The sequence below is a fragment of the Cornus florida genome, unplaced genomic scaffold (assembly GCF_030987335.1).
Source record: "Cornus florida cultivar Cherokee Brave unplaced genomic scaffold, ASM3098733v1 CherokeeBrave_3.0.0_Hap2_Chr06, whole genome shotgun sequence".
Taxonomy (NCBI): domain Eukaryota; kingdom Viridiplantae; phylum Streptophyta; class Magnoliopsida; order Cornales; family Cornaceae; genus Cornus; species Cornus florida.
Genome location: NW_026775576.1, coordinates 92,084,959 through 92,099,193, shown reverse-complemented (window position 1 = coordinate 92,099,193; position 14,235 = coordinate 92,084,959). Strand labels below are relative to the sequence as shown.

General features: G+C 38.3%; 2 protein-coding genes across 2 annotated transcripts; both read left to right on the top strand.

Annotated features, from left to right (window-relative positions):
• The first annotated feature begins 1,352 nt into the window (after positions 1–1,352).
• Positions 1,353–3,149, top strand: LOC132312898 (cytochrome P450 89A2-like). Its single transcript, XM_059811462.1, has one exon. It carries the CDS (start codon positions 1,441–1,443, stop codon positions 3,073–3,075), a length of 1,635 nt encoding a protein of 544 aa, XP_059667445.1. The 5' UTR covers positions 1,353–1,440; the 3' UTR covers positions 3,076–3,149.
• A 511-nt stretch (positions 3,150–3,660) lies between these two features.
• LOC132314593 (cytochrome P450 89A2-like) lies at positions 3,661–13,953 on the top strand. Its single transcript, XM_059813437.1, has 5 exons — positions 3,661–4,205; positions 4,312–4,375; positions 5,109–5,238; positions 7,057–7,198; positions 12,223–13,953. Exons 1-5 carry the CDS (start codon positions 3,661–3,663, stop codon positions 13,832–13,834), a joined length of 2,493 nt encoding a protein of 830 aa, XP_059669420.1. The 3' UTR covers positions 13,835–13,953.
• The last annotated feature ends 282 nt before the right edge of the window (positions 13,954–14,235 follow it).

Sequence of the window (14,235 nt, the reverse complement as noted above, 5' to 3'; positions counted from 1 at the left end):
CTCCTTAGCCTTAACCTTGGTCCCCCATTTAATCATGAGAAATGACAACAATCAACCATGGAAATCCAAAATTATACTAAACACCTAACTATCTATCTCAATTGATCCAAAGCCAAAGACCATCAATCTCACGTCACAACTCTAGACTAAAAACAAATATCTAACTACATATACTTAAAAGTTACTATGAACATTCCCTTGACAGCAAAAAGATATACACATAATATCTGCCGCATAACATGTATATGCACTTCTTATTCTCCTTAGCCTTAACCTTGGTCCCACACTTAATCATGAAAAATGACAACAATCAACCATACTAAACACCTAACTATCTATCTCAATTGATCCAAAGCCAAAGACCAACAATCTCACGTCACAACTCTAGACTAATAACAAATATCTAACTACATATACTTAAAAGTTACTATGAACATTCCCGTGGCGGCAAAAAGATATACACATAATATCTGCCGCATAACATGTAATTGCACTTCTTATTCGGTCGTCATATATATATATATATATACACACATATTATAATTCACATATTCCAGTTTCAAAGAATAAATAAATAAATACTTTATAATTCTCATAATCCAGTTTCAAGAATGAATGAATAAATAAATAATATATATAAATAAATACACATACATGAATTAAATCTAAAGTTCAGATAATTGACTGAATTCCGAAATATAAAAATATATCAAGTTCTATAATTATACCACCATTATTAGACATTTCATTAAAATACTCATCAAATTATTATAATATTGTTAAGAAACAAATCAAGTTACAGATAATATATGAATATAGAAAGCAAGGTTAACTTGCCTAGTTTGCTTAAATTTTGATACAACTCAACCACAACTTTCAATTTCCTCTCTAATTTTGTATGTACAAATCAACAACACACAGTTAACAAAATGCTATATAAATAAAATTATATAATCGTACAAGGAAAATTCTTAACCCGTGTACTTCCTTCGTATCCAACTTATCTAACAAACCACGTAATCATATACTCTATTCAAAATTCTAATCCTTATCCACATATTCCTTCCTTATCGTCAAATCAATAACAAGCTTTTACCATCATCAAAATTTAAAGTTAAAGTAACTATATATATTATACAAGTCTTAAAAAAAATCACGAATGATGGAATGTGTCGGAGGATTCCGAATCTACAAATAGACACCAGTAGTCACAGATGATGATGTTCATTGAATTTTGGTTAAAACTTATACATCAAAAAGTGAAGAGGAAGAGGAAGAGATACTTATATTATATTCAGGGACCCATTAGTTTTGCAACATTGTGGGCCTCACGGACCTTTATTTTCGGATTGAGGAATGATTTCAAAGAGAATGTCAGATCTCCTCTATTTATACACACATAATCATTAAACACCACACACACGGTTGAAGATAATAATCATGGAGACCTGGTTCATCGTCGTCGTCTCGCTATGCATCTCAGCACTGATCAAATCTTTCTTCAACCTCCTCTTCTCTTCTTCTTCTTCTTCCAACAACAAGAAGAAGCTTCCGCCGGGACCCTCTACCTTTCCGATCATCGGAAACTTTCTATGGCTACGGATGTCGTTTTCAGAGATCGAACACGTCCTCAAAGATCTCCGGCGAAAGTACGGTCCCATCATCACTCTGCATATAGGGTTTCGGCCGGCCATCTTCGTCGGCAACCACTCGCTCGCCCACAAAGTCCTCGTCCAGAACGGCGCCGTCTTCTCCGACCGCCCCAAGGCGCTGGCCACCGGCAAGATCATCAACAGCAACCAACACAACGTCAGCTCCGCCGCCTACGGCCCCACTTGGCGCACCCTCCGCCGTAACCTCACTTCCGAGATACTCCACCCTTCCCGCGTCAAGAATTACTCGGCGGCGCGAAACTGGGTTCTCGCCATCCTTATTAACCGCCTCAACAAATCGCAATGGGAATCGAAATCCGTGATAGTGGTAGATCATTTTCAGTACGCCATGTTCTGTCTTCTGGTCTTGATGTGCTTCGGCGACAAGCTTGAGGAAAAGCAAATCAAAGAAGTTGAAAGAGTTCAGCGAGAGCTGTTACTGAGTTTTGGCCGATTTAACATACTCAATTTCTGGCCGACCATCGGAAAAATTTTGTTCCGGAATCGGTGGAAAGAACTGATACGGCTGCGACAGAATCAGGATGCTGTATTGATCCCTCTGATCAGAGCCCGGTCAGTAGAAGTTGCTCTCAAGAAACAACAACGGAAAGAAGAGTACGGTGGTGGTGTGGTGGCGTACGTCGACACTTTGATGGATCTGGAGTTGCCGGAGGAGAAGAGGAAGCTTAACGACGACGAGATGGTGAGTCTGTGCGGGGAATTTCTCAACGCAGGCACTGACACGACGTCGACGGCGTTGCAGTGGATCATGGCTAGCTTGGTGAAGTATCCGGATGTTCAGGCCAAGCTTTATGAAGAGGTCACCGGAGTCGTGGGACCGCCTCCGCCGCCACCATCGGATGAGGAGGTGGGGTTGACAGTGATAAAGGAGGAGGATTTGCAGAGGATGCCATACTTGAAAGCGGTGGTGTTGGAAGGACTGAGGCGTCACCCGCCGGGGCACTTCGTATTGCCTCACTCGGTGACGGAGGAGACTGAGTTAGAAGGGTTCGTGGTGCCGAAGAATGCCACCATCAATTTCATGGTGGCCGAGATGGGGTGGGACTCTAAAGTATGGGATGACCCCATGGAGTTCAAACCAGAGAGATTCTTGACTTCTACTACTGTGAATGGGGATGGCGGTGGTGCTGATAAAGAGGCGGTGGTCGGAGGAGAAGCTGGTGGTTTTGACATAACTGGGAGCAGAGAAATCAAGATGATGCCATTTGGAGCGGGGAGGAGGATTTGCCCCGCGTCCGGTTTGGCTTTGCTTCATTTGGAGTATTTTGTTGCTAATTTGATTTGGTATTTCAAATGGACGGCTGGTGATAATGGTGATGTTGATCTATCAGAGAAGCAACAGTTCACTATTGTGATGAAGAATCCGTTACGGGCGCATCTGTCTCCAAGGACGGAACATTAATAGTAGTTATTATTATAAATTAAAAATATATTGATTGTCTCTTAATTTAATTTTATGTGATATGTCGTATCCAACTTGTATGGTGTAGTAGTTATATGCGCAAGGGACGTAGTCTACCAATGCCGCTTATTTGTATGCCATATATAATAGTAGGTTTAAATGCATAAACTCCCTCTAAACTATTGGCGCACTACAAAAAAAATCCCCCAAACTATGAAATTTAATTTTATGTGATATGTAGTATCCAACTTGTCTTCTTTCTTCTTCTGGTGTAGTTCTACGCATAAGGGAAGTCTACCAATGCTGCTTATTAGTATGCCATACATAAATATGTACAAATCATGTACCAGTGTAAAACTATGGTTTACCCAACAAACAAAAACAAAAAATGGAAACTTGTAAGTCAATTTAAGCATGGACGAGTCATTACGAGTACAAACTCCGGTGTTTTGTTGTGATTTCTCCTCCCGTAGGAGCCTCTCTGTTTTCATCAGGGTTTTTTTGTTTCGTTTTCTCGTTGTTGGATCTATTCCTGCTTAGTTGTTGGAGGTGTTATTTGTTTTGTTTCCGTGGTGTTTCTATGGGATGGGCTCTTTCCTCCGGTGGTCGGCTCCGACTGTCTGTAGTGTTCTCCGGGGTTCTCGTTTGGGTGTTTTGATTGCTGCCTGGGGTTTTGGCCGTTCTACCATGGCTTTCCCTTTTGATCCCGGTATTTGGTTGTTTTTTCTGGTGGGTATCTTTTTGCTTGTTTGCGTTGGGTTTTTGCTTGTTTTTTCTGTGATCGCTGTTGGGTCTTTTTTTGTTCGCTGTGGGGTTGTTTCGTCTGTGGACACGGGTTCTGGGGTCGGGGTGGCTCTTGATGCTACTTATCTGTTCGTGCTCTTTGGGACGCCTCTTTTCGGTTCTTTTTGTCCGTTCTTCTCTTGGTCCGGCGTGCCGGTGTTTCACTCAAGTTTCCGGGTTTTGCGCGTTGGCCGTGATTTTAAAGCAGCTTGGCTGCTCCTTTCTGTTGTTTTGCTCCGTGCTGCCTTTTTTCCGGACGCCATTGACTCTGGCTCATGGATCCTTGTCACCGGAATTTATTATGAGGCTGGGCATCCTTTGGAGCTTCGGTTTTATGGTGCTTTCCAGTATCTGTGGGGCTTTCCATTATCTGTTGTTGGGTCGCCGGCGGGTGTTTTACGTTGCTCAAGATTTCCCCCGTTTGTGTCCCTGGATTTGCTCGTCTTGCTGCAGTTTTGCTGCCCCTTTGGCTCCACTTCCTGCTTCTGATTCCGGCGAGGTCACCGGCCGGTGTTGGGTTTGCTGGTTGTAGCGCTGAATTCATGCCACGTCAATCCCAACCAGTTATGCTTGTGTGTGGCTGTTGCTGCAGCTTGCTTTTTTTGCTTCGCATGGGCCACGTTTGGTGTCAGTTGGTGGGGCATGTGTCGCTTCCTAGTGTGCTGCATGGTTTGTTTTAATCAATGATAAAAAATATAAATATAAATAAATAAATGTTAGCATGAATACGGCCCCATGCTGTAATTGAAATTTGTCTTCTTTGTTTTTTTTTACACTAGCAAGCATAAAAGATTAGAAAACAAAAGAAATCAAGGGAGGAGAGCATCTAACAACCACGTTGGTCAAATGCTCCCCTCGACGTCGTAATATTCGGTTACAACAGCCTTCTTGCTTAACAGATAAACTACATGATTGTCTTTCAAGTAGTTGACTCACTATCTACACCATTGGATAGACTCTTGAATCATTATTTAATTATGCATAACAAATAATTTGGATTTGGAGATCAACTCGGTAAACCCCATCCTATGTGTATTGATCTCAACCTTGTTGATGTAATAAACTTCACCACCATATGTGAATTGATCTCTACCTTTTCCTCAGCTTTATTCACTAGTTTTTCCATCCCTTCATTTGAAAAAAAAAAAAAATGGTGGATATCAATCACATCCATACAGCTCTCATTTATGTATGGGTTATTTGTTAGGACTTCTAAACAATTTAATACTGACATAATTCCAACCAATCAGATGAGATCACGTAAACAAAAAATTGACACAATTGCTTGTGATTGGCGCCGCGAATCATGTAAAAATTTCTCCAATAGACCTGCCAAATGGAATGGGTACGTTGAGCAAGTGGAGAACGTGTCTGATATAGGTTAAGTATTTAAGCCCCAAATATTTAATTACAGGAAAGCAAGTGGAAAAAAAAAATGAAATATTTGAAAGAAAAAAAAAACCGCAAGTACAATAAGCATTAAAAATAAAAAAGGAACTTCAACCCTCAATTTTTCATTTGGGATGACTAAGCAACAGACATTCGGACCATTTATTTTAACAATGACGCTACAGTTACCATTTAAAGTGAACACACAATAAAGATGCCTTTCAATGACCATTCAATGGTAGCAAGGATTAAGGAATATATAGTATGATCCATTTATGTTCATGATGCCTTTTGAACACATCGAATCTTAGTAGACAAATGTATGGTTCTTCAATACTTCACTCAATATGCATGCAATTGCATTTACAAAGAGAGTTAAAAGAATAATGAAACGAATTTGATTTAGAAAATGAGGTCAAGGATTCGAAGCAGCCCTGTAATCTGAAGCTCTGTAATTGCTCTGCAGAACAGTGCTCTGTGAAAATGAGGTCAAGGATTTTCATGAATCCATCAAAAAGCATGCACACAGGTCTGTAACATGGTGACTACCGTGCAGAGGAACACCGAACGATAGCTGACTCATTGGGCTCACTAATGAAGTTATTTTAGGGCGCAACGGTTGGGAAAGAGGGTTTTTGCAGTGCACATTTCGGAGGTCTAAATTTGGAAAAACACTACACATTATGGTAAATCAACAGAATATTCAAAGCCCACAAGTCCGTAAATGATAATACTGCTCCACAGCAAATACAATCAAAGATTTAAAAAAAAAAAAAAACATTACTATTGCCCTTGAAGCATTTGTTATATGGTTACACCACTATAAAAGATATTGAAACACTGCTCATCATAATTATTTGAATACATACTTTATTATAACTGAGTTTTCAAAAAACCGAATTAAGAGAGTTTTTTGTACAGTTTTTTGTTTTCAATTTTTAGAGAACAAAAAACTGTTTCCATATTTACAAACCAAACAAGTCAAATTTTTTTGAAGATTTTAGTTATGTTTTCTTGAAATGCTAGTTATATTAAATGGAGGGCCCCGTTGACCCAATGATAAGGTTGTTTCACAGTTCAAAATAAGAAAACACCTCTCTGCATGCTAGAGGTAAGACTGTGTATATCTGACCCTCTCCAAACACCGCAATTGTCAGGAGCCTCGTGCACTGGGTTTGCCCTTTATTAACGTAACTGTAATGCATAAAGAATGCCAGATAATATAGTGACCTTTAATCTGTCTTCTTTACATTAAAACAGAGTAAACAAGAAAATGTATTGAAGAATGGTGGAAAGTGGTTTTGTGCATGCTTCTGAGAGCACTAGTTATGCTGGCAGTAGCAGCTCAACTTTGAAGGAAGTGAATTTGTTACTCTCTTTTTTTCTCTAGATTAATTGTTATATTTTTATATCATTAGATAAGTATTTCAATAGTGCTGTGTTCTCCATAGTCTTTGTATAATATTGCTTCTATGTTATGGTGCAACTCACTGTTCTTATTCATCATAACCTAGTGGTGCAGAGAGGCATTGGATTGGACATATCAAAGCAAGTTGTGACTCCCTGGTTTTTTCACATTGTGGGAAAACAAATCACAGCACAACTTTCATGCTTGATGGTAAGGCTGATCATAGATGAGGCTGGTAAGAGAGACGTGAAATGTCGGTGTTATTTTGGAGTGAATATGATATTCTGAGAGGTGGTGCTCCCAGGGCATTTGGACTGAATATATAGGGTATTCTATATGTTTATGAGCTTGGAATCTGATTCTAAAGGTATACATCAAAGAATTGTTTGAACTGGTTGCAGACTTTGTTTATGAGGTCGATGAGTTGAACATTGGCAATGTTGGGCTGCTACTGCTAACCGCGAAATCACAATTTGAAGTTTGGTCTTGCAAGAGAGAGTCAGTCCTTCCTCTGTCATCCTCTCTCAACAACTTCCAAACAAGGTGTTAAATTCATTTTGATCAAACACCTAAATGTAGGTTTTATATTGCAGAGAATACGACCTCATCAACCGGCAAGAACCAGATCCTCTCCCGTACTAATTTTTGCGTTGTATTTGTTGTGCATATGAATTATTTTTTTCTTCCAGAATGCAACATCATTACTTCACGAATCCAACATCATTACTTCAAAGTACAGGAGTAAATTGTAACATTAGCATATTTTATTCTTCACTCTCCAAAATTCTCTGCCTTCCTCTTCAATTCAGCTTCTTTGAACTTTTATCCTTCTTTATTGCTCCCTTAAAGACGATTACGTAGGCACATGTTTTGTTCTTCTTTCACTTCTGGTCAAATCTCTCCTATTAATACAAATTTTTATTTATTTATTTATTTAAATTCAAGAATTTTAGGAATTAGTTGCTAAAAGAAGAGGGTGTAAGGTTCGAACATGTTCTCCCAAATACGGAGAACAACTTAATTACTCGAACAACATGACACTTACTTTGTATTAGTTAACCATCAATTTTTTTCTCTCACCGTCAATTCTTCTAGAATTTAAAGACCATATTACTTGAGAAGACAAAATCAAATGATCAAAGAAGCCTAGCTTTCTTGCGTAATATCTTGGAAGCTTATATAGACATTGTGAAAAATCAAATCACTTCTTATAGGGCAAAAAATCTGATCACTATTCTAATAGGTAAAAAGGAATTTGTACCTTTAGTTCAGATTCTTTGATCTCTTCTTTCCAAAATAATTCGTGTATTCAGTTTTTCCTCTTCCTCTATCCCTATTCCATAAATACAGTGTTTGAATCAATAGAGAACATTTTCTTATGTATGAATCAATATTCTTTATTACATTTCAATTCTTTCCTACTACCTCCCAAGGAAAATCTCAAATTAGATCATAAATTGACAGGTTGGTGTAAACTTATCCATACAGTTTTTTCCAACACATATTTAGAAGGTGACTCGTATTTTATTCACCCTCCTCAAGAGAATATGGCTTGGCTTAACTTGTAATTAATCCCACTACATCCTCTAAATTTCAAAATGAATTACCTACGTAACAAATTGACAATTTTTTTAATAAAACATGGGTTTGAACCTAGATGTTGGGTCTACGGTGCTCCCACAAAATTTTACTTAAATTCCCAACAAGACTTTGTAAAATGGCCCAAAACACTCCCTCAAAAATAAATAAATAAAAAGTGTTAGTCTTCTTCACCATTAAGTGTTTTATCAGATGATCTCTAAGAATTTGGCTAACTAATTACGGTCTAAGGCTTTGTTTGGGTTTAAGCACGAAAATTTTACTTTCTTGAGAAAAATATATCAAATTCCAATTGTGCTCAAGTTTCACACTATACAAAATCATAAAAGAATAATTTTTCATATTTTCTTCCAAAAAAAAATCATGCTAATCAAAGACATGGAAAACTAATTTTTGTTTATTTCACTCTCACTTTCCTTTGTCAATTTCTATCTAACCAAATAAACCCTAAAGCACTTAAAAATAGTGCAACAGAAAATAAGTAGTAATTCAAAACTTATATACGTGTGTATCTAACAACATGGAAACCAAATTTTCAAAAAAAAAAAAAAAAAAAAAACATGAAAACCACAAACATTTAAAAGTTCATATGAGAATCAGTTGTAACTTATAAAACTTGAGTATGAGATTGTGATTGAAATGATATAATATATATTTTTATAATTTATAAGCTATCTACTAAAAAGGTCATGTACACATGAAAGAGTCAGTTAAATTACGAACACTTATATTGATAAAAGTTTACAAATACATATAAGATTTGGTTAAAACTTGAAATTTGAGTATGAGATCAAGATTGAAAAGAAAATTATATATATATTAATAATTTACGAATTCATCCACCGAAAAGGACATGCTTTTTGTTGGATTACGGACACTTATTTCACAAACACTTTCGAAAAATGTAATAATAAGTCAAAGTTGATGTGGGTCATTTCATTTATTTAACAAACTTTAAAATATTATTGTAGCATAAAACCTCTTGTTACTTTCTCTGGTTGCAAATTAATCAAATCTTATGATAGTAGGATGATGTTTGGTAAGAACATCAAGCAGTAGAAAGAGACAGCAATGATACCTCATTTTACGCTTTTGACACTCATCTGTTAGGATGACCCACCTAGATGAAATAATATTTACTCGTATAATTTTTTTTAAAAAGAATAATAAAATTCCTAATTCTTGCTTTTATTTATTGATTACTATGCAAAAGTCTTTGGCAAACACTAGTCAACAAAAAACTGGGGTACTTACTGGTATAGTGGTGAAGAAAAAATGTTCTTGGTCTTAGCTACAGTAAGGGTGAAAATAAATTTTTTTATTATTAATGAAATAAGGAAAAAGAGCCTGCGGTGCCGATACAAGAATGTTAATCCAAAGCAGGGATTGTATAACCTCTCTCCATTCTTAAAGATAATGAGAGATGTTCGAAATTGAGTGTGTGAACAAAATTACGTTGAATATTATTTACATAATTGTAATCTTTAACTCCCATATTTTTGTCAAAATTGCGTATGAATTGTATTTACATAACTCTAGTCCTAACTCCCGTATCACTTCCAAATCTCTGCCTCATTCAATTTCATTTCACCGTGTGTTATTCACATAACTTACGGGATAAAGTACAATAAACCCCCCTCAATTATATCTTAATAGGCAAAAAAATCCCCCACACTTACTGGTTTGGTTACAACTTACCCATTCCGGTGCCTTTACCCTAAGAATTGTTGGTTTGACACACATTTTGAATGTATATGATCATAGTGCCCTTATGAATATGAAAGGACAACAATACCCATTTTGTTACCACCAATCCAAACACATAACTTATCCACACAGCCAAACACCACTGCTCTTCTCACTATCTATATATATATATATATCATCTCTGCTCGTTGAACCTCTCTCCCACCCACTGCACTGTCTCTATACACATATATATTGTTTCTCAACACTGAACCTCTCTTTCACTATCTATATATATATGCAACTTATTCAACAAAAAATAAATAAAAGAAAATCTCTGCAATTGAGCTTTAACCCAATCTCCATCACATGGGCAGAGCAGGAAAAAAAAAAAATCTCCATCACCCTATCTCATTCACACATACTTCATGCCAACATAGTTCAAATCAAGCATCTAAGAGTAAAACATAGTTCAATGCTAAAATCAATTTTTTTTGTGATTAAATTTATCTTTTGGTTACAACATTCACAAAGCACAGATTTTTTTTTTTTCCCCCTTTTCTGAATGGTAAAGGAATGTGAAATTAGAAGGAATCAAAAAGTCTCCCCCCAACAAACACAGACACAGAGAGAGACACACACACAAACACACACAGAGACACACACAGAAAAAACGATTTTGTTATAAGAAAACAGAACAAAAATGTTAGGCTCGGGTGAATATAGGAACTGATTTGTCAATTTCAGAGTTGGGTTTTGAGATGATTGTGGTGGGAGTGATGAGCACAAGGGGAAGACCCACTTCGTTAGGTTTCATTAGGAGAATGAGTTATGGTGAGATTGGGCACCCAGCAAGAGATGAATGAACCGCCATACCCAACCGAACAAGACCGATGCCTCTCCTCCTCCGGTGCTGCCGTCGGTGTACCTTTTCTTGCTCAATACGATCATGAGGACGAATTGCTCCGGCATATTTTCAAAAACCCTTTTTAATTGATGGTTAGGGTTTCTGATTTGGGACTATGGACTGAGAATTGTTCTTCGAAATGAAGGATTGCAGAGTAGCAGATAGAAATAAGTTTAATTCTCTGCATCAGTAGGAGGCCCAGAGAATTAACCTCCGGCAGACAAAGGCGTAAAACGCCGGCAACCCAGAAGAAGATGATGTGATTGTAGAGGCTGATTCGTACCAAGAGAGTATGGATTTGAGGAGGTTCTATAGAAGATGATGATGGTTTCTCATAGATGTTGCCTCTTTGTGATTCTTTTTCGTCCGCCATGGACGCCGTTTCTTGAGTTCTCTCTGTGGTCCCTTCTTTCTCTCTATACATTTCTCTCTCTCCCTCTCTCTCTCTCTCTCTCTGTCTCTATTTAATTAGCTGCCTTAGTGATTTGATGAGGGGTAAAATGAACTTTTTAAATTTTCGGTGAAAAGAGATTACCGGAATAATTTTCTCTGTCTTAAGACTACAAAAGACCATGGTTAAAGAAATTATTTATAGTTGGTTAAAGAAATTATTTATAGTTAAGGAGGATTAGTTGCACTTGGGATATAATTGGAGGGAATTTATTATTCTTTACCCTAACTTTTATGCAATATATTTATACAAATGAGAACTAGCGACATAGGATATTGTGATAACTCGTGCAATTTTAATATAAATTACTAATTAGGATAACAAATGAATTGAATGGTTCTTAATCAGTGATTGGGTTAAGTTAAATAAAATGATTTGTATTTCACTATTAAATAAATGAAATCGAATATTAAATTAAGTAATCCATTCCAAGTAACCATAGAGTCAAGTCACATGTTTTACTAGTTCCACTCTAAACTCGAGGTCAAGTTCAAGCCAGAGAATGAGTTCAAAATGAGGTCAATGCTGGATTGAGCCCCTAATACCCAGATAAAATGTACTCACGCTTTCTCTACCACAATTACGTTACTATTCATCCTCCCCCTCTTTGAATAATTGTTGCAAAATGTGGCGTTAATCGGTGGACTCCAACATGTGACCGATTATCTAAAAACAATATTGTATGCAAATTTACAAAAAGACACCAGATGATGGCGTTCATTGAATTTTGGTTAAACATCGGAAAGGAAGAGGAAAAATATAAATTATATCCACCAGCTTGTGGGACCCATTAGTTGTGCATCAGTGTGGGCCTCTCGGCCCTTTCCTCCTGTAGTATTTGAATTTTGGATTTCAAAGAGTCTCAGATTTCCTCTATTTATACACAGAGTCATTAAACAACACACACATATTATAATCATGGAGACCCGTCTCGCTATGCATCTCAGCACTGATCAAATTCTTCTTCAACCTCCTCTTCTCTTCTTCTTCTTCTTCTTCCAACAACAAAAAGAAGCTTCCGCCGGGACCCTCTACTTTTCCGATCATCAGAAACTTTCTATGGCTACGGAAGTCGTTTTCGGAGATCGAACCCGTCCTCAAAGATCTCCGGCAAAAGTACGGTCCCATCGTCACTCTGCATATAGGGTCTCGGCCGGCCATCTTCGTCGGCAACCACTCGCTCGCACACAAAGTCCTTGTCCAGAATGGCGGCGTCTTCTCCGACCGCCCCAAGGCGCTGGCCACCAGCAAGATCATCGACAGCAACCAACACAACGTCAGCTCCGCCGCCTACGGCCCCACTTGGCGCACCCTCCGCCGCAACCTCACTTCCGAGATACTCCACCCTTCCCGCGTCAAGAATTACTCGGCGGCGCGAAACTGGGTTCTCGCCATCCTTATTAACCGCCTCAACAAATCGCAATCGGAATCGAAATCCGTGTTAGTGGTGGATCATTTTCAGTACGCCATGTTCTGTCTTCTGGTCTTGATGTGCTTCGGCGACAAGCTTGAGGAAAAGCAAATCAAAGAAATTGAAAGAGTTCAGCGAGAGCTGTTACTGAGTTTTCACCGATTTGACATACTCAATTTCTGGCCGACCATCGGAAAATTTTTGTTCCGGAATCGGTGGAAAGAACTGATACGGCTGCGACAGAATGAGGATGCTATATTGATCCCTCTGATCAGAGCCCGGTCAGTAGAAGTTGCTCTCAAGAAACAACGGAAAGAAGAGTACGGTGATGGTGTGGTGGCGTACGTCGACACTTTGATGGATCTGGAGTTGCCGGAGGAGAAGAGGAAGCTTAACGACGACGAGATGGTGAGTCTGTGCGAGGAATTTCTCAACGCGGGCACTGACACGACGTCGACGGCGTTGCAGTGGATCATGGCTAGCTTGGTGAAGTACCCGCATGTTCAGGCCAAGCTTTATGAAGAGGTCACCGAAGTCGTGGGACCACCGCCACCGCCGCCACCATCGGATGAGGAGGTGGGGTTGATAATGATAAAGGAGGAGGATTTGCAGAGGATGCCATACTTGAAAGCGGTGGTGTTGGAAGGACTGAGGCGTCACCCGCCGGGGCACTTCGTATTGCCTCACTCGGTGACGGAGGAGACTGAGTTAGAAGGGTTCGTGGTGCCGAAGAATGCCACCATCAATTTCATGGTGGCCGAAATGGGGTGGGACTCTAAAGTATGGGATGACCCCATGGAGTTCAAACCAGAGAGATTCTTGACTTCTACTGGGAATGGCGGTGGTGCTGATAAAGAGGCGGTGGTCGGAGGAGAAGCTGGTGGTTTTGACATAACTGGGAGCAGAGAAATCAAGATGATGCCATTCGGAGCGGGAAGGAGGATTTGCCCGGCGTCAGGTTTGGCTTTGCTTCATTTGGAGTATTTTGTTGCTAATTTGATTTGGTATTTCAAATGGAAGGCTGGTGATGATGGCGATGTTGATCTATCAGAGAAGCAAGAGTTCACTGTTGTGATGAAGAATCCGTTACGTGTCCATCTCTCCCCAAGGACGGAACAATTTTAATAGAGGTGAGCAAATAATTTGATATGTGTGATTAGGTTCGGTATTTAGATCTCATAGTTGGGTGATCAGTTCGGGTTATAGATCTCATGACCCGATGATTTAAAAAAATAATAATTGGTGATTTGATTAATGGATTGGATTGGATTGTAATATTATTAAAAAAATATTGTAATGTTGTTAAAAAAATATTGTAATATTATTAAAAAATATATATATTTGATACTGTAATATTACTAAAAAAATATTAATAATTTATATTTGGATAATAGTAGTTATTATTATAAATTAAAAAAATATTGATTGTCTCTTAATTTAATTTTACTTGATATGTCGGATCCAACTTGTCTTCTTTCTTCTTCTGATGTAGTTCTATGCATAAGGGAAGGAGTCTACAAATGCTG

Bases quoted from the DNA above. Each gene is read 5' to 3' on its own strand.
- LOC132312898 (XM_059811462.1), top strand. From the start codon at position 1,441: ATGGAGACCTGGTTCATCGTCGTCGTCTCGCTATGCATCTCAGCACTG.
- LOC132314593 (XM_059813437.1), top strand. From the start codon at position 3,661: ATGGGCTCTTTCCTCCGGTGGTCGGCTCCGACTGTCTGTAGTGTTCTC. The intron at 4,206-4,311 runs GTATCTGTGGGG...GTCTTGCTGCAG, and splicing joins CGGTTTTATGGTGCTTTCCA to TTTTGCTGCCCCTTTGGCTC. The intron at 4,376-5,108 runs GTTTGCTGGTTG...CCAACCAATCAG, and splicing joins AGGTCACCGGCCGGTGTTGG to ATGAGATCACGTAAACAAAA.